The sequence below is a fragment of the Sturnus vulgaris genome, chromosome 6, assembly GCF_052056855.1.
Source record: "Sturnus vulgaris isolate bStuVul1 chromosome 6, bStuVul1.hap1, whole genome shotgun sequence".
NCBI lineage: Eukaryota > Metazoa > Chordata > Aves > Passeriformes > Sturnidae > Sturnus > Sturnus vulgaris.
The window spans coordinates 24,872,688-24,892,066 of NC_142248.1; the positions used below are offsets into that span (position 1 = coordinate 24,872,688).

Consider the following 19,379-nt stretch of genomic DNA (forward strand, 5'->3'; position numbering starts at 1 on the left):
TAGGGAAAAAAGGCCAACTTATTGAACAGACAGCCCGTATTTAAAGTGTGTTACATGCAGCTAGGACAGGACAGTAGCTCATTGGACAATTGGGAAAAACATCCCTGGGACAGTACCTCAGGATGAATCCCACGGGAAAGACACCAGGTGTTAATCTCTATTATGAATTTCACTCTGTTTTTCACCATATTATCACCTTAGGAGACTTCCCTAACTGAATCTGTAGTCAGCTTGTCAGCCTGGGAATGGACCTGAGAGTCAGGAGAAATCCAGGCCTGAAAACGAATTTCCAAGCTGTAATTCCCTAGCTCTCTAAATGTGTGTGTTCACAGGTATAGAGATTGACAGAAAATAACACCTCCTACATTCCAGCTGGACCTTAGAGATCAGAGGGTCTGAATGTGGCTGGGCTTGATATATGGTTCTAATCAACTTGGCACTATAGGTCTGGTTGTGTTCAATGAGAACTTTCACAAGCACAGATTCATAAATAGTGCAATATACCAATCCAAAACTACAGGTCAAGCTGTGCTCAGTGAGAACCTTCACTGTCCCAGATTCACACAGAGCACACATAGTTTGGTTTATTGAAACAACAGAAACACGGACTTGGAACTGCTGTTGATAAACAGCACTAGATGTGAGAGAGCTCTAATGATAACAATAATATTGTGTTAGCCTGGGTAATAACAGTAATCCTATGCAGAAGCTTACCAAGCAGGCATCCCTGCTTGTGAGAGAGTAACCCACCAACTGACCCCAAGATCTTTTTGGGTCTTTGGCTAAGTACATGAAAATTCTATCCAGTTTACATGCAGCCCCATCTTATTCTCCTCCTCCTTTACATGTAGCATAATCTAGGTGGAGGATTAAGTAATATAGTCATGTATGTGGTAGCATGTACTTCAATAATCTTATTAGCACACTCAAGGTGCTGCTTTAATATTTAAATATTTAAACCCTTACTCAGGAAAAAGTTGCTTTTTTGGCCATGGTGTCCTTCAAAGTTCTCGTCATATGACTTTGTTCTGTTCAGTTCTTCAGAGCCAAAACAGGACCATTCTATCTCCACAGGGCCTCCTCCTTCAGCCCACTCATCCTTTGTTGACGTCAGCTATGCAGAACTCCATCTGCAAAGATAATTTAAAGGAATGTGGTGTAGGCTGTAGATAGTAGACTGTCTTAGTCCTTGCCAGGCTTCTTAGTCATCACACTACACTATCTTAAAATCTGGTGAAAGAGGTACATTAAAAATGCATTCATAATCCAGAACTAATCCTAATACAATTGCTGTTGAATTTCCCCACGCACAGTCTTCTACAAACTCAGTACACAAGAATCTGATAGTGGTTAAATTTTGATTTGACCAGAACTACTTTCTTTGTATTCAAAACATCAGCCTAGTTATCAGAACATAGTTAATTATTAATGCATGTGTATAATCAGGACACCTGACTCTGCAGATTGTTTGCAGGTTAGCATAGTGTACTTCTGTTCAAGCAGATAAGGAAAATAGGATTGAAAGTTTACTTGCAATGTTTTGTTAGGCTAAGAAAAACGTAGAATATTACTGCACATCAACGCAGTTTCTGCATTCTGGATTTAACCTAAAATGTCAAGGATCTTGGATCAGAAAATTCTGTTGTTAGTAATTTCATTTTCAGCAAGTCTGCAGAGTACAAAGGTACTTTCAGAATGGAAGAAGTGTGGTGATCCGGAATGTGAGAGTAAGTAAATTTTGGGTTTTTTCAAAAGGAGTCTGTGGTGTATATGCAGCTATTATAATGTCGAAATTAGCAATGAAGCAGACTGAAAATCAGTAGCCATAGCAAATGTTTGTTGTTAATATACTAAGTTTAAGAGGAATAGGCTTAAACATATAAAACAAAAAGAGGGAAAAAAAAGCCTTGCTGGATTGTTGTGTAAGGTGTGTGATCAAAGTTCAGTAAAAATACTTGTGAATAGCTAGTTTTCCTCAAGTGTCCCCAAAACGGGCAGTATAAAATGGCTTTAAAGTATTTTTAACTCATTCTTTACAGATACAAAATAATATAAACAAAATATAAATAAAATTTAAATGGTTGGTTATAAACTGAGAAAAAAAGACTCTTTATCATGCCTTTACAGTACGTTCATAGCCCATTCTGCAGAACTCTTGGATTTTTTCTACTGTAAGCAAACTGGATTGGGATTTCTTTTGTAATCTTTCTTACAAAACACTCTGTTAATATTTCCTCTTTACTTATTTTTCTTCTTTAATATGAAGTAACTAGTTATGTGTTTCTCAAAGAGTAAATAACTCTGCAGGAGGCAGAGTCACTGAATCACAAGTGGGCAAATAATGTTCCATTTATTATCCACTGATTACCATTGTGAAGCCTGTCATAATCATAGTTGAAACTGTTTCTAAGCTGTTTCCATTGGTTTGACAAACTTAAGTGTTGTATTTTCAATCTTCCACTTCCCCTGAAATGGAAGAGACCTTAGATTTCCTCTGATGATGGAATTCTATTTTCTTGTGGAGCCATACCAAGTTCAGTAGGTTCTGGATATTCAGAGATGTCTGTCTTTGTGGAACACCATGGAAAATGGGCTCCAAACTGACCAGAGCACATCAGTAGTGGTTTCTGTGGGGAGACAGGAGTGGAGACAAAGAAAACCTAAAATAATTCAAACTGAATTGGAAACTTTTATTTTAACATCATGTTTAAAGTTTATATTCCTAAAATTGATGTAATTTCATCGTAAGATAAATATATTCAAAATAGAGGACAGAATCCCTGAAATAATTACTAGATTTAACTTAGAATTTCTAAAATATAGAATTATAAATATGCCTGGGAAATACTTTTTAGCTGTTTAGATCTACTTTAGTAATTGAATTTGTTAATCCTGCATGCATCCTTTCAATTTAAGCACTGAAACTTTGTCTAAACAAGCACTGGGAAATGTCCATTTAGTGCAAGAGCTTTTCCCCTTGATGTCTGCAGTACATAGGAAAGAAAACAAGACAGGGCTTCTTTTTGTGTTAGTTGATTTCCATTTGATGATATAAATGGATTAGCATCATAACAAAGCACATACATTAAAATGTTTGCTACTGCAATTCATCAGAATTTGATATATATCAGATCTCTTCAGTAACCTGACTTCAGGCAAAATGGATGCTGTATTTATTTTTTTCCATATGTTATTCCAGAGGCAATGAGCCGAGTTCAAGCCATTACTGACTACTTAGGGCCTGACTGCCGGTATCTTAACTTCAAAACAGGGGAGGAGATCATTGTATACTCCAAACTTTCAAGGGAAAATGAAAACTTGTGGACAGGAAGTGTAAGTACTTCAATCCGAAAGACTTACCCCATAAATATTTTAGATATAGTAATAGCATAACAACTGCAGTCTCCTTGCTAAGGATCTATCTCTTTTGGAATATTAACTAGTCATAATAATACAGTATTTGGGAGATGGGTCATTTTTACTATCTTTATATTGAAAGAGAAAATCAAATCTTGGTAAAGATCACTCATAGAGAAACAAAGTCAAGATTAGAATAAAAGTTTTCTGTTTCCTTCATCTTATCATTTATCTGTAATGATTTAATTTGGTTCCCTTGGAAACCCTCAGATCTATCAGGTCAGGTTCCTACCTATAGGTCTGTGGGTAAGACATCCAGTATTGGTACCTGACTTCACAGCTCTGCTGCTTAAGGAAAGCTCCCAGAGAAGTTATCGTGCACATTCAATGACTTGGAATAAATGTCAACGAAGTTAGAACAGTCATTTAAGAAGGAATGGATGTATTGATCCAAATCAAGTTTTACTGCTAGTATAACTGTGTAAGTGCTTCAAAACTACAAGACATTAGTACTTTTTTGGGTGGTTTTTTTTTTCTGTAAATAATCTGTCACATTTATTGTTTAACAGTGAAATTTTGTCTTCCTTATTTTTTTAATCCAAGAGTATCTTTGCAGGCACCTCACTATTCCTTGCTTTCCAAGATATATCCCTCTATTAAAGGCTACCTGCAATGGTTTGATGTAAAGACAGCAGTGGTTTCTTGGCCAGAGACTTGATTCTTCTGGGCCCTATCATTAACTTATTTTCTGTAGCATTGCCATCTTCATTGTAATTTTCTCTTGAGCTGCAGCTAGTCTCATATCAGAATTGCATATCCTACTTTTCTTGTAACTTAATATGGGTCGTTAATTAGTAAGGCATGACATTTCTCCCATTTGAGACAATGGGAAATTTGCAGCCAATTTTAGTAGGAGCTAGCTGCGACCATCAGTGCACACAGCACTGTCTTCAGCTGAAGCAGTTTTAAGGCTACTGCTTTGGTAGTGCACAAACTCATGTTCCTAAAAATAATACAGGATATAATAGCATGGAGTAATATACTTCCCCTTGCTTTCTGAAATGGCAAGGGGAGCACTTCTGTGAAGGAAAATGAAACCAATCTTTTGACAAAACAGAATTAAGGAGATAGAGGGCTGTTCTATAAACTTATTATTCATCCATACTTTTCCAGCACATATGCAAGTACCTAACATATATATCACTAAACTTTAAATGCTCTTATTAGTTTTATATCTTTTACAGAAAGGAAAGGATTTTGGATATTTCCCAAGAGATGCTGTGAAGGTTGAGGAAGTTTTAATTGGAGAAGAAGTTGAAGTGCTCACTAAGGTAAACCAATCATCAGGTTTTCCAGTGTAGTTTACAACAATTGAAAATCTAATATCCAGTTAGAAAGTCAACTGTTGATGGATATTTTACGTTACATTATTCAAAACGTGTTTTTATAATTGTTCCATTGGCATGTTTATTGTTCTCTAAAATAATTTCTGTATAATTAAAGATATAGAACTTCTAGGAATAATATAATTAATTACAGTTTTGTGTAAAGTTATAACAGAAATAATGACAATATATTTTGCTGCACTAGATGGTAATATAGAAAATTACACATTAGAATGTTTTAAAAGTTAACATTATTCTTTTAGGAAACGGATTTCCTTTGTCTTCATGAAGATAAGTACACTTTTGAAAATGAAGATAACACATTATATGATGACAACAAAGAAAGTGAATATTTCTTGTCTGATGTAGAATCAAAGCTGCATGAAAATGAACTCTTAAAATATACAAGAGACCCCATACAAAATGAAGAAAGAACTGAATCAGTTTCTGAACATGACTCTCAGGAATCTCACATTCAGGAGTCTGTAAACAAAAAGTTGATTAGAAAAGATGACACTGAAGAGCCACAAATGCAAAACAGTCTCCCTCCAGAACCTGTTCAAACTCAGTCTAGCTGGATTTCAGGATGGTTCACCACAGAAAGTAAAAATGATGAAGAACCCTTAAAAGTTGTTACTGAATCTTCAGAAGCAAATAAATACCAAGACAGAAAAACAGAGGTAGCAGCTGAAAATTATTTACAGGAGGAGCCAAATGATAAGGAGGAACAAGAATCCTCCACATCTAGTTGGTTTCAAGGTGGACTGACAAACTTTCTGTATTTTGGCGAAGAGAATGAAGATGTTGATTTGGCATCAGAAAAAAATGATCCACAAAACCATGATGTGTTTGGTGTGCCTGAGCATTCTAGTACTGAACAGGAAACAACAGGCACCAAGGTATTGTCAGAAGAAGAAAAGAGTGAAAGCCAAGAATACGAATCAACTTGGTTTAATTTGGGTTTAAGTGATGTTCTTAATTTTGGCCATGCTGAGGAAGCTACAATTGCTACAGAGGACCAGAGAAGCAGAGGAACAACAGATCAAGCAAATAAGAATGAGGAAAATCAGACTTTAGACCAGAAAGAATTACATATGGACAGAGAATCAAAGGAAATAGTTAATGAGGTGACAGATGAAGAAAATGAGAATTTTGCACAAAAAATAACAGATTCAAACAGTAACAGGCCAAATCCTGGGGAGAAACCAGCAAGTGCACATACTCTTAATGACACCAAAAACACCTCAAGTAGCACAGAATCATCTTTTGATGTACTAACATGTGACAAAGAGAAGCCCATTGAACCTTACAGTTCAGAAGAAGACTTGGTATCAGAAAGCCAACTGCTGAGAAACACTGATGTTGAAAAGAAAAATCCGGAGTCAGAAAGCAGACGTGGCCAATCAGGTTGGTATACAAATATCTATAATAGTTTTATTAATTATAATATGGACAAACATGATAATCAACAGGAACACGAATCAATTGCATCAAATTTCTTGTTCTCATGACCCCCTCTGAATTGTGATCCCTCAGACATAAAAAATACAGGAGAAAAACCTGAAATATCTGAAGAACAAAGCCATTACTTCTCTTTTAGTCACTTTGTGGACATACTGAAGTTTCCGAGTTCAACAGCCAAAGAAGGGCAAGTGCAGCATTATGGGCAACTACCAGGAACTGCAAATAATCATTTGGTCATCAAGAAGACCTCATGTGGCAGTGAACCGAGTCTTAGTCTAGAAACACCTGAGAAAGACAAACTAGTCAAAGGTTATAGTGCAGAAAAAACTCAGTATCCAAAAGCCATTTCAAAATGGATAGTACTATAAAAGATAAAATTCATAAGTCAGAGAATAAAAGTGTCTCACAGGGTTTTTATGAAAACAACACCAAATATTTCAGTCAGGACATTTTTAATGATGAACATAATCAGAAATCTGTGGAGTCCCAAGAACTGACTCCAGACCAACCTTTTTCTCCTCACCTCTCATTGAATGGCCTCAGTTTAACAGGTACCAAAACTGCCAAAGAAACTGGCAGTTTGGAAGAATATGGAGTTTCAGAATGGAAGGTAAAAACTGCTGGCTGAAAAGAACTAAGCTTCCATAATAAAGACAGACCTTGGTAAGCCTTGATAAAATACCACAGGGAAAAGAAACTGAAGGCACTTCAAATCAGAAAGTTAAACACAGCATATCAGGTAACAGTAATGCAAATACCTCCACAGAGAATGATCTTTCCTTGTCAGCAGGCAGTGCAAAGTAACAAACAGGGCAGTGGAGAAAAAATTTCAACGAAATCTACCAAATGAGTAGAAGATTGGACAACTCTTGATGCTCTTGCTTATAGCTTGTCAGAGAGAAGCAACAAACTGAACAAATTCCTATAAATGTGCAACATCACCTGGAAGGTGGAGGAGAACTAAAATGGGAATATTCATGTTCCCAGCATCAGTTTCTAGTACCAGAGAATAGGCAGTCTTAATCTAGATCTCAGAAAGAAATATAAAAATCATCTGTGATATAATAAAACAAAATATTAATCGGCATCCCCAGATTTAGGCCTAATTCAAACCACTATGACAGTGCAAGATACAGAAGCATAGAAAATTAATCTGAGTTTTGAAAGGCATACTACTTCAAAAGACAAAGTAATACTAGTCTTCAGCTGAATTAGTGTCCAAAAAAGTATTTATGAAGAAGATTTATTGAGAATAAAAGCAAATCATGAGATATGAGTCTGACCAAGCATAAATTTTTACCCTTGGAGCTCTCTAAAATAGAAGACATTTTTAAAGTAAAAAAAACCAGACAGCTAGTGTCTTCCAAAGCCATTTAACTAGAAATCCAGACTGCTATTAAAAAAAAAAAATGGATTAATTAAATCCTGGCAACCTGGGATTGCTCATAAACCTGGCTGATAAAGTAGATGTTGAAAAAAAAAAAGATACTGTTGTAACTGAAAGGATGAATAATGCTGAACAACAAATTGCTACTACTAAAATTAGTTAGAAGAAAAAAAAAAAGATTCTGAAAATAAAAGTTAATGTCCAGAAATACAAATAATAGCAATTATATTTTAACAAAAAGGATTTCAGAAGTATTTTTACGAGACCATCAGGATTTTTTGCAAATATACTTTGTAAAACTAACAATTAAACCTGTCAAAAAATTATAAGCATATATGTTTGGTCAAAAAACCCAAATGAAAATAGAAGTGAAATTAGGACTAGTACACTTGAATACTGCACAGAAGAAGGAGAGGAAGTTGAAAGGAATCTGAACAATATAAGATATTATTAATATAGAGACGGCACAGAAAAAAACAAAAACAGGGCAAATATTGTATGATAAACCCATTTACCAAACCCGTTAACTACACTTCAACAATTTTCTTTAAATTAAAATAAGATGTTAAGCAACCCTTAGAGTATGTCTGTGATGGAAGCAAACTGCTGCAGCAGCACCAGCAATTTGAATAGATTCATCACGAAATCACAGCTTGTAAAGATAATGCTATGTGGAGGGAACAGGTCATTGTGTCAGCACAAAAGGGGCACGATTTGGACACTGAGCAGAGAAAATATACAGAAAAAAGGAATGTTCTTCTAGAGCTGCCAGAGCTTTTGTCTGCTCTAACAATTAAGTTCGCTGCCCAAACTGCAGCTAAAGTTACTAGAGTCATGTTTCACTAACGGAGATTTAGCAAGAACAAAATATCCTTTGTTGGCAGAAAAAAAAGCCACAACAGATACAACACTGTCTCCTTCTGGTGACTTAAAATTAAGAGATAGTGAGCCTAACTCACACCAATTTATGACTGATTTATGATAGTTCAAGGATTTGATAAAACAAGTTGAGTTAATATAATGCTAACAGTTAAAGAGCAAATTACTCATCTTGCACTACTGGACTATTTCTGATGTGTGTCTTTGGCCAGTACGGTCTTGAAGAATACTATTAAATTAAAAATTTGTAACTTTTTTTTTCTTTGTGGGTAAGCATGGTGTGGGTTTTTTGCAAGCAGTATTTTATTGGCCTCAGGCAATTTACTCCAAGTCACTAAAAGTGAGGCAGCCTTCAGTCATACTTCTGCATGAACATGCCTGTGGTTTCTTGCATTTTGCAGGGAAGCTTGATATCCTGTGGGAATTTGTTAATCTTTAATCCTACACGGCATTTTAAACTTTCTCCCCCTAAAGCTTACCTCATTTATATTTGGATATAAGAAAGAAACCTTTTAATCCTACTTGGCATTTTAAACTGTTCTCCCGCTAAAGCTTACCTCACTTATATTTCGATATAAGAAAGAAACCTACTAATCCTGACCAGGGAATCTACAAATAAACTATCAAAACCATTTTTTTCCTGAACACTGACTTTTAATTACTTTACTACAACATAAGTTTTGCTTAAAGCTCTATCCTTCAAATTCTGACATCATTATTTGTATAGTATTTCTTAAATCATAAATCTGTAGCACATTTACTCTAATGTGATACTGTAGTGTTGGGCTTTAAGCTGAGGAAAAAGAAAAACATTAAAATCTCTGTAGAGGTTAATATCTTATAGGAGTAAATTGAATCCTCTAAAAATAACCATGATTTCCCTTCACAATTATGTGTAGGAATAGGCAGAAGAAAGCTACTAGAAGAAACACCAGAGAAGGAGCATGAAATGTATGTGGCTGTAGACAGTGAACATGACAGTGACCAAGATTCAAAAGCAAAAGCCATTGCTTCAGTAAATTCTGAAACAAAAATAGACATTTCAGGACCTGACTCTGAAGTTGATGTCAGAAAGTCTTTCTCTGATGCCATCCAGAGCTATGTTCCAAGTAATGGTAAGTGCTAAGTTTCTTAATTTTAAGGAAAATAGATTTGCAATCTTAAAATAAAAAACAAAACAACGAACAATTAAACCAGTTGGAATTATATGAAGTTGACAATAGTAATGTAAAACCTCTTGTTTTATTCCTTATGATCAAACCAGAAGAAGGCTGGATACATCAGATACTTCTGTGCTTGAATGCTCTTGAGATCAGAGAAACAATAAAATCTGCATCGTCAGCAGTGATGATTATCATCAAAATGGTAAGAATTCTTTCTGTGATATAACATTGACATTAGTGCAAATTTAAGCCAGCTACAAGTTATATTCTGCAGTGAAACTCCTAAAAAACAGAAAAAAAAACGGAAAAAAAGAAAAAAAATCTTTTAAATAAACCTTCTCCCTGCTTCCAGGGTTATCTGATGTCAAATGAGACAGAGCACAAGAAAATGTTAGGTCAGCTGCTCATCATCTGCTTCTTTGCAGTGCAGAATCATAGAACTTGGGGTGTGAGGATTTGGGGTTTTGTTTTGTGGGGTTCTTTTAACAGCCAGGAAACACCTGAGTGGTGTTCAAAAATTTTTTGTTGGTTTTGTTTGTTTATTGGGTTTTTTTGTTTGTTTGTTTTTGGGGTTTTTTTTTGTTTTTTTTTTTACGAAATTAATAGCTCCCTCTAGTTCTCAGAACAGTACTCATTAAATTTGCTTGGACTTTAAAAACTTGGGTTATGATGAGTAAAATAATTAGACAAGTTCCATTATTTTTAAAGAGTACTTACTTTCAAAGCCTTGATTCACAAATCCTCCCCTCGTTCGTAGTTGCATTAAAGATACTTCTCTAAGCAAATATATAAAATAGAAAATGGGGTTATTATTGCTATGGGGGTGTCTTAAACACCAAAACGAAGTGCAGAGTGAAGGTGAACCTTAAGGGGCACAACTGCACAAGAAACAACGCTGCCAAGGCACCGTGAGAAAAGGCAGATGTTGCTGCACTGTCTCCTCTTAAATACAGGAGCAGTGGCAGGTAAAGTGCCATATGGTAAACTTCACTTAGGTGCCTTGGTTGAACTTTGTTTAGACTGGGTAACTGAAATTCAAGAACCACGTAAATTTATTCCTGATTTCCAGTGTACGCACATAGACTATGGTTAAATTGTAGTTTAGGATGACGAAAACTGAGGGGCTTTGTCTCTCGTGATCGACTGCAACTCAACGACAGTTCACTGCTACGGCCAAACTCGTTCTTGTTCTGTTTGATACAGCTAAAAAAAACCTATAAAAGGCACTTCCACCATCCTGGTCCCTTAGGTGCTTTGCAGTTTCCCTTAGTGAATGAGACGAAGAAGAATCCTTTGCTATGTGGCATTGCACGTTTCCTTACATGTGGGATCAGCAGCCCAGCGTGATCCCTTTTAGCACAGGCCCTTGGCACTTGGCTCGGGCCCGCCCAGCCGGGACCCACCTGCCCGGCCCGGCCCGGCCCTCCCCGCCCCGCCGGGCACTGCCGGCCCCGCCGCCCGGGCCGGGACACGATCGGCGGGCGGCCTGCGGGAGCCGGGCCTTGCCCGCGAGTTTTATTTCCGTGCCACCCGCCCGGCCGCACATGGAGGCAGCCAGCGCAGCACGGGAGGTGAGTTTCTCTGAGCGCAGCTTTAGGGAGGAACAGGAGCAGGTTCCGCGGGGCCACGTCCGTGCCGGAGGACGGGGGCGGGACGGTGGGCGCACGCCGAGGGGAGCGGCCGGTCGCTGCCGCCGGCGGTCCCCGTGCCCAGGGGCCGGTGTACCGGCAGAGACCCGGAGCCGCCGGGGAGCCGGGCCGGGCGGGCGCGGAGAACAGGCCCCGGCGGCTGCCACCTGTGCCGCGCGGCCCCCGGTACCCGCGGCAGCAGTGGTTCTTCCCCGCCCCCCTGGCGGGCAGTGGTACGGGCCGGTTGTCAGGCGGCGGGCCGGAAGGGGCGCGCGCCGCCCGCGGGAAGATGGCGGCGAGCGGGCGCGGGGGGCCCGGGGCCGGCACCGGCACGGCCGGGCTGTGGCCGGGGCTGCGGGACAGCGCCCGGCGCTACTGCGGGCTGGCCTGGGAAGGGCTGCGCTGGGTGAGTGACGCGGGGCTCGGCGCAGCCCCTGCCAGAGCCAGGGTCTTGTGCAGCGCTGCTGCTGAGGGGCTCTGGCAGGGGAGAAATCCAAATTAAGACTTAACTGCACAGTACCATGTTATTAAACACAGGTCACATGCGGTAAATTTGAGCTACAGGGAGCGTATCGAATCTTTAAGCAAACAGATCCGTTTACAAATGAAATGTGAGTGTATCGAAGTGTTTAAAATGTGTTAAATCACGGTGTGTTCAGAGTGTTATTTTATCACGAGGTTGGTTGAACAGGTTTTTCTACCAAACAAGTTTTCTACCAGACAATCAAGAAGTACTTACTATTATTGATTCTTCCAGCAGTGAAATGTCTCGGACAACTCAAAGGAGAATTTTCCGTAGTAAATTCTCAGTACCTAAAGAGGCCACCAAAAAGGCTGGAGAGGCACTTGTTACAAGGGCCTGTAGTGACAGGATAAGGAGGAATGGCTTTAAACTGGATGGGATAAGTTTAGGTTAGATAAGAGAAAGAATTTCTTTACTGTGGGGGTGATGGACACTGGAGCAAGTTGTCCAGAGAAGCTGTGGGTGCCCCATCTCTGGACGTGTTCAAGGGCAGGCTGGATGGGGCTTTGGGGAAGTAGGTCCAGTGGAAAGTGTTCTTGCTGATGGCAGAGGGATTGAAACTAGATCATCTTTTAGATCCCTTTCAACCCTGATCATTCTGTGATAATTTATAGTCTCAGAAAGAAAAGGTTTCAGAGCTTTGTCTGTTGATTTTCATATCTTGTTGATACTTCTCTTTTTTTTTTTACTTGGTAAATCTATAATATAAAAATCAAATGCTTCTGTTAACCATTTTCTCAGAGTTTTGGAAAAAAATAGATAAACAAGCCTTGAAAGTAAACAATATCTACATGTAATATCTGTTTCTGTGGATAATACTAACCTCTTTTCCTTTAGCTGAAGCTTTTTACTTTGCTTTTCAGGCTGTGGCTTCACTGCCTGAAGATATGAGACCTGGCCCTGATCTATATGGTTTCCCGTGGGAAATAGTGATTTGTGCTGGCATTGTTGGAGCCTTGACAATTCTCTTGTTTCTGTACAGAAGTTATCAATCAGTAAGTATTGTCATTTAACCCCAGACAGCAGCTAAGCACCACACAGCCACTCTCTCACTCCCTCTGTCACACTGGAATGAGGGAGAGAATCAGAGGACTTAAAGCTGGGAAACTTGTGGGTTTAGATGAAGACAGTTTAATAGGGAAAGCAAAAGTGGTGCATGCAACAAAGCAAAACAGGGAATGGGTGCCGTGCTTCCCATGGACAGGCAGGTGTTGAGCTGTCTCCAACAAAGCAAGACTCCATCACATGTAGCAGTTAACACAGAAGATAAATTCCATCACTCCGAACAACCCCCTTCCTCCTCCTTCCCCTCAGCTCTATGTGCTGAGCATGATGTCAGCATGGTGTGGGTTATCCCTCTGGTCAGTCAAGGTCAGCTGTCCTGTGTCCCCTCCCAGCTTCTTGTGGACCTGCAGCCTCCTTGTGGGTGAGGTGGGGTGAGAAGCAGCAGAGGTCGTGACTCTGTGTGAACACTGTTCAGCCATAACGAAGACATCCATGTGTTATCAGTGCTTTTCAGCACAAATACAAAATACAGCCCCATATCAGCTACTGTGAAGAAAATTTCAAAACCAGCAAAACCAGCACAGGAAGCGTTCAAGTTACTTGCAGATACATGGAGTGCATTAATAGTTTGCTTTGAAGTTGTTATCCTTCCTGTTCAAGATATATAATGCTTCAGAGTTTTAAATCTATTGTGATTGAATTTAGAATCTCTCTAAAAGAGAAATTGAAAAGTCTGTTTGTCAAGATAATAAGTGTTTGGACATGCAGTGAGTGACTGTTTTAAGAGGAAATGCAATGAAATTCCTGTAGTAAGGCTTCCTTTTTAAATTTCTACACTGGACTTTCGAAGTCAGCCATTAAATTATTTTCAGAGGACACAGATGTCTTCCCTAGGTGGAGGTATTGCTGTATGTATTGATATCTCTGTGACTAGCCTGGCCATAGAGCAGCTCAGGTCTTGCGAGGTAATTGTAAGCAAAAGCAATCCACATTGTTTCCTGTCAAGGGAGGCATTTTAAAACTGTTTGGACAGTGATACCTGGATTCTGTTTATTGCAGCATTGGAACACTGAACCAATTTAACTGCATGCTCTTTGTGAGCACTAATTTGATGACTTTGAGAATTGCACTACTGAAACCTTTTAATGCACAAATCAGATTATATTTTTGATGTAATGCCTTTCTTCTCTTGAGAGTAAGTAAAGATCTGAGTGATAAAAGTTGCCTACCATACTTTCCCTGCTGTGGAAATGGGGTCAATATCTATAATTCAGTATTCTAAATTTCTTCCAATTTTTCACATACTCTCATACAGTCAGTGTGATTTTGGTAGTAGGTGTAATGATACTCGTGTTTTCAGATTGGTTGCACAGCTGTTTAGTTTTTCAGATATGAGCAACTGCATTTATAACATCAACTAACCTCGTCTGTAAGGGGATCGGTGTTTGTGTAAGTTAATGTACTATAATTTGGTCATAACCTTTTGTTCTCTAGAGGCATCCCTCTAGATGATACAAAAGGCATTTGAACTGAAATCATACAAGCAGCTAACCTGGTATTGTTTTCCTCCTGCACATGTCAATTCAGGCATGAGATATTACAGAAGTTATTGATAGCTTTTTCAGTCATCCATACTAAGAACTGCACTGACTGCTCCTTGAAGAATTGAGGGTTAATGAAAAGTAATGGAGTAACTAAACATCCATTAGGGATGGTAGTATGAAAGTATACTTACAACTTTGTTACCCTTTTTTCCTTATTTGGACTCTTTGGCTTTAAATGAGGAGGAAACGGGAAAGATCTGAGGAACCCATTGCTACGTTAGGCACATGACCCAGCCCAGCCTGGGAGAAATGCTGTGTTGTAACAGTTTTGTGGGCTCAACCAAATTCTGCATCTCTGGTACAAGCTATTTGTGACAGATTTTGCCCTGCAGTTTGTTAGATTTTGATTGTAGGGCACTAGACCCCACATGGCAGCTGCTCACTTGGCACTTGAAGGATGCCCATCAGTAGTACCTTACTGCAGCTTTAACTGTGGTATGTTGTAATGTGTGGGAGATCTTTCCCAATAGGAAACCTGAGCTGATGTGTGGAACTTCCCCCTCCCTTCCCTCTCCTACTCTTCTGACTGTGTTTGTTCACCACGGGACTTTGTGTAGGCAGTTGTGGTTGTGTGATGAATATATAGAAGTGTGTTATTAAAGTGATCCAGGGGAAAACTAATCTCCTTTCCCCTCTTTTGTCTGATAAGAATGGGAGAAGGATGGGGCAAAGACACAGATATGAAGAAGATGAGAGCATAGGATATGATTGCCTGTTTTTAATTGAAGCCTGTATTTATATTCCTTTTTTTAGTTCCAAGGTTAAACTTGGCATGGAATCACTGCTTAAAAAGATTAGTTTTTAGATACTATGTGAGAATAATTGATCAGACATTTTCAGTATTTATTTTTTTTTTCAGGTTAGAAGTCGACTTTATGTAGGTAAGCTTATTTCTGATACTTCATTTTCCCTATTTCTTTGGATATGACTTTATTCTTTCTATTTTCACCTTTATTTGGATGATGCAACATTTGCTTGTCTTTCACTTTTTAGGAAGGGAAAAACAGCTTGCCAATAAAATTGCTGAACTAGTTGAAGAAAAATGCAAAATTCTTGAAAAACTAAGCCTCTGCAAAAAAGAGGTAACAGTCCTCATTTATTGCTTTCAGATGTGTCGTAGAAATGGATACAATCAACTAAAGTATTCACTTTTCTAGAAGTAAGGTGTTTTAAAGCTTTTAAAGGGATTCTTCAAATGCTTTTTTCTTTCAGTGCCTTTAAGAGCAATTATGGTGTTAGCAAGTTCTCTCTTTAAACTCTGAATACAATATATTTCATTGGAAGCAACTTCAAATTGTCTTTGTTTTTTTGTTAATGTCAATGGGATAGTCTAGTAGGGTTAAGGCTTTCCTGATTTCCAGCAAGGTGCATTTGTGAATATGTAGGTAATGTCTGTGTTTCAGACGAAAGCATCACAAATTAATGATAGTATTTAATCAATTATTTACCTATATTCTGACATAAAGTAATTCCTTTTCAGTTTGAAGATTTACAGTTGTCTCTGAAGGATGGCAACACTATGAAAGAGTCAACAGACACATCTTTTTTTGAGGTAAAAAGATTTATGGAAATTGTTATTTCTACAATATAAGGCAATATTTTAGGAAAAATGTGGCCCATATGAAAATGCACCCAAACAAACTAAATAAAAACAACAGACAAAAATATGTCAGACAAACTCAAAAACTCCAACACAATTACTTTAATTGGATTACTGAAAATGACTTAAAATCAGAGCATTTAAATTAAGAGAAGCCTTTTTTAACAATTGCATTGAGGGTGAGTGATACTAGAACAAGTGGCATATTGGACAATATTTAATTTTAAGAAGTAAATTGTTCCTATTTCTAGGAGAGAGGGTAGTGCATGTAGTATTTTTTTCTCACATCTTATCTAATTCAAATACTTTCCGTAGCCTACAGGTGCACAGTTTTAAAGAAAGATTACCTCTACAGTGTTTATATCCCCCAAACTGAGAATATATTTGTAAAAGAGTTCTGGATAAGTGAATCAAATACCCAATAGACTCTATAAAATAAATATAAAAAAGGCAAGTAGGTTTATTTCCTTTTGCACCTCAGATCCTATAGAGCTAATTCTTGCACCTTTTTTTCATGCAGTAATCTCTACAGTATTTGAGTGAAACATACTTTCCTGTCGTATTTAAAATATACTTTTTGTCTTCATATGTAATACCAAATGTTTTATTAACTCACAAACCAACTTGATTTAGGAAATGCATGAAAAACTGAACAAGTCAAACTTGAAACTCAACGAGGAAATAGAGAATCTAGAAAAAGAACTGGAAGAAGAAAAATCTAAGCAATCGGAAAATGATACCTTGGTAAGAATAAATAGAAACCTTTGTTTTGTTTCTCTTCATTTTTTAAAAATTCTCACAGAAAAAAATCTCTGTCGAGAAGACAAACTATTGTTTTGTGTGTTTTGAAATAAAAACTACATTTTCCATTTTGTCTTCCATATAACATTAGAAAAATGATAAAGGAAAATACTCGAAGAAAAGCTGTTTTTACAGACATTTTTACTGATTCAGCAGTAGAACTTTCTCTGTCTGAAAATAAAAATAATTTTATTAATTGCCTAGACATTGTCAGTCAAATATGTGAAAGAAGCTGTATAACAATTAATAATTTTCAGGTGGCTGAAATTCAGGAGAAAGTGGAGTCTTTAGAGAATGAAGAAAAATCTATCCAGTCACAAATTGATGAGGTATGTCTAACCTTCACAGTTTCTCTTTTCAAATCTGCAATTTCTCTATTCTCTATGTAGTTACTGTTTTAATTTTTTTTTTCTGTGAAGGTTGCAGTGATAATATGCTGTATGAACCAGAAGACTTTGTAAGGCTTAGTACTTTGGTGTGGCTTGATTGAGCAACGTTTAATTTCATGTAGTGATTGGCATTTACTGAGAAGTGGTTACCTTGTCTTTTCTTTGCTTTCTTACTCCTCAATGATATATAGTATTGCAAAACTACAGTCATCAAAAACTGTTGAAACTGTAAAGAAAATGTGAGAGTATGTATGTAGCACAGCCAGAAAACCTAGGACAAGTCCAGTAATACCATAATGACCCCACTTATATTTTCACCAATACTGTTTAAACAACACGCTTTTTAATTTCACTTAGGCCAAGTCCACCCTAAAAGTGTATCAGATTAATACTGAGAGACTCAAGACGTCTGTTCAAGATGCAGTCGATGAAAACAGCCATCTCCAGGAAAGTGAGAAGCAGGTAGGTTCTTCCTAGTTATCCTTAGAAATACTGTGTTTTCCTATGATACTAATAAATATGATTTCTCCAAGAGCTCATCCTCAACAAGTTTGTTAATACCTCATATGTGTTTTAGTAAATGGAATGAGGCAGAGGACACGGTTTTTAAAACAATTTTACGTTGGAGTAAAATAATCCTGTTTTAAAAGAAATGCAGTAGTTACAGTTTGTGGGGAATCATGCGTGGAGCAATGGAAGGAGAACATGTGGTAATGTAAATCTAATAAGAACTTTGCTGAGACCTGGAGGAAAGCAGTAATCTCTGAACAAGTCCACAGCTAGGATTCTCTACAGAGGCAGAGAGAAAATTCTTTTACTTGATCTAGAAAACTAAGGAAATTGAGGAATTGCAGAGTATTCAGAAGGCAGGTAAAAAACGTACTCTAGTACCACTGTAGATGTAGTAATTGAAAGTCAGGCACCTAACAGAGTGGAATAGAAAAGACTTTTACTTCCCATATTTTAGTTGTCTGTTTTCCTCAGTGCTGTAGCCAGATCACAATGAACACTGAGTATTTTAAAATATTTAGCATGTGCAATAGTTGTCCTGTGCAATATGTTGCTTTACAGTGAAGCTGTTTCTTTTTCTAATGAATAGATATTTTCTGTGAACATTTAATGTTCTGTGTAACGTTGGTTTGAGGTGATTTGCTGTGGTTTTAATGGATATGTGCTTATTTTCCTGACTGACTGATGATCTCCCTGTTGGCCGAGGAATAACCTGATAGGTATTTGCAGGGGGGAAGGAGTAGTGGTGGGAGTTGAAGTACAGACCTATTGCTTTTTAGCAGTCTTATAAAAAGGCTGGGAGGTGCTGTACTTCCCTGTGTCAAAACATGGTGTATGTCAAAATTAGTGGTTCAGGAAAAAAGAAAGGGATACTGGAAATAAAAATTTTTTGTAAGAGGAATATTTCAGTTCTGTACATCTCTGTTAGTGAAATTTGATCTTTTTCCCTAATTCTAGAAGGAATTCATGTTTGTGATTACCAAAGAAGGAAGACAGTTTTATTAAGAGCTCTGGGTGGAGAAGGAGTGGATTTACTATTATCATTGTGAAATTAAGTTGCTTGAGAATTATTGTCTTTCAAGAGTTCTTTTTTTCTAATCTCTACATCCTCTTCATTCTTGTGAGGAGGAAGGGTCTGGTCTCAGTGCTTTGTTTCAAATGTGACAGTATTCTTATGTAATAAATTTTGAGAAGAAATACATAAAGTTTTTATAGGGAGGAATTTTCTTTTTATTCACCTGTGGTCATTTCTTGGATTCATACAGAAATAATCCAATTATTTGTGTGTGTGACAAAAATCGCTTTCCTTCCTTTCTGATAAAGTAAAGAAATAATACTTAGAGAAAGGTAATACTGAGTGCTGACAATTGTCTATATTTTTTAGGCAATCATTTTATATCAAGGAAAACCAGGGAAAAAATTTAGTAAAAAAAATTTCCAGGGTTTAATTGCCATGTTCTTAGTTGAAAAAAAAAAAGCTATTTCGCATTTCTTCCAGATAAAACAACATGGGTATAAGTAGTTTCTTAAGCACGTTATTTAGGCTTAATTACTACACTTTGCTGTTAACCGAGGTTTGTTGAGTTTTTAGTAGTTTGAGAACATTTGTGCATATTGTAGTTTGCTATGCTTTTTAGTAGATAAATAACCTAATGTTATTTGTTGCTGGAACCCAATCAGTAAA

At 37.6% G+C, this 19,379-nt stretch overlaps 1 protein-coding gene and 1 long non-coding RNA gene across 2 annotated transcripts in view; one reads left to right on the forward strand and one right to left on the reverse strand.

Moving 5' to 3' along the window:
• Positions 1-993: 993 nt before the first annotated feature.
• Positions 994-10,469, reverse strand: LOC148223372 (uncharacterized). Its single transcript, XR_015804616.1, has 3 exons — positions 10,353-10,469; positions 2,531-2,627; positions 994-1,130 (listed from the first exon to the last, which is right to left on the reverse strand). It is a non-coding gene; the product is annotated as an uncharacterized LOC148223372 (long non-coding RNA).
• MIA2 (MIA SH3 domain ER export factor 2) overlaps positions 1,477-19,379 on the forward strand; it is a 38,772-nt gene continuing 20,869 nt past the window's right edge. The window contains exons 1-13 of the mRNA XM_014890472.2: positions 1,477-1,727; positions 3,200-3,333; positions 4,602-4,688; positions 5,006-6,149; positions 9,372-9,587; positions 9,737-9,837; positions 12,650-12,781; positions 15,255-15,276; positions 15,389-15,477; positions 15,876-15,947; positions 16,629-16,739; positions 17,054-17,125; positions 17,543-17,647. Coding sequence (XP_014745958.2) covers positions 1,613-1,727; positions 3,200-3,333; positions 4,602-4,688; positions 5,006-6,149; positions 9,372-9,587; positions 9,737-9,837; positions 12,650-12,781; positions 15,255-15,276; positions 15,389-15,477; positions 15,876-15,947; positions 16,629-16,739; positions 17,054-17,125; positions 17,543-17,647 — 2,400 coding nt within the window. The 5' untranslated portion in view covers positions 1,477-1,612. The remainder of the gene's footprint in view (positions 1,728-3,199; positions 3,334-4,601; positions 4,689-5,005; positions 6,150-9,371; positions 9,588-9,736; positions 9,838-12,649; positions 12,782-15,254; positions 15,277-15,388; positions 15,478-15,875; positions 15,948-16,628; positions 16,740-17,053; positions 17,126-17,542; positions 17,648-19,379) is intronic.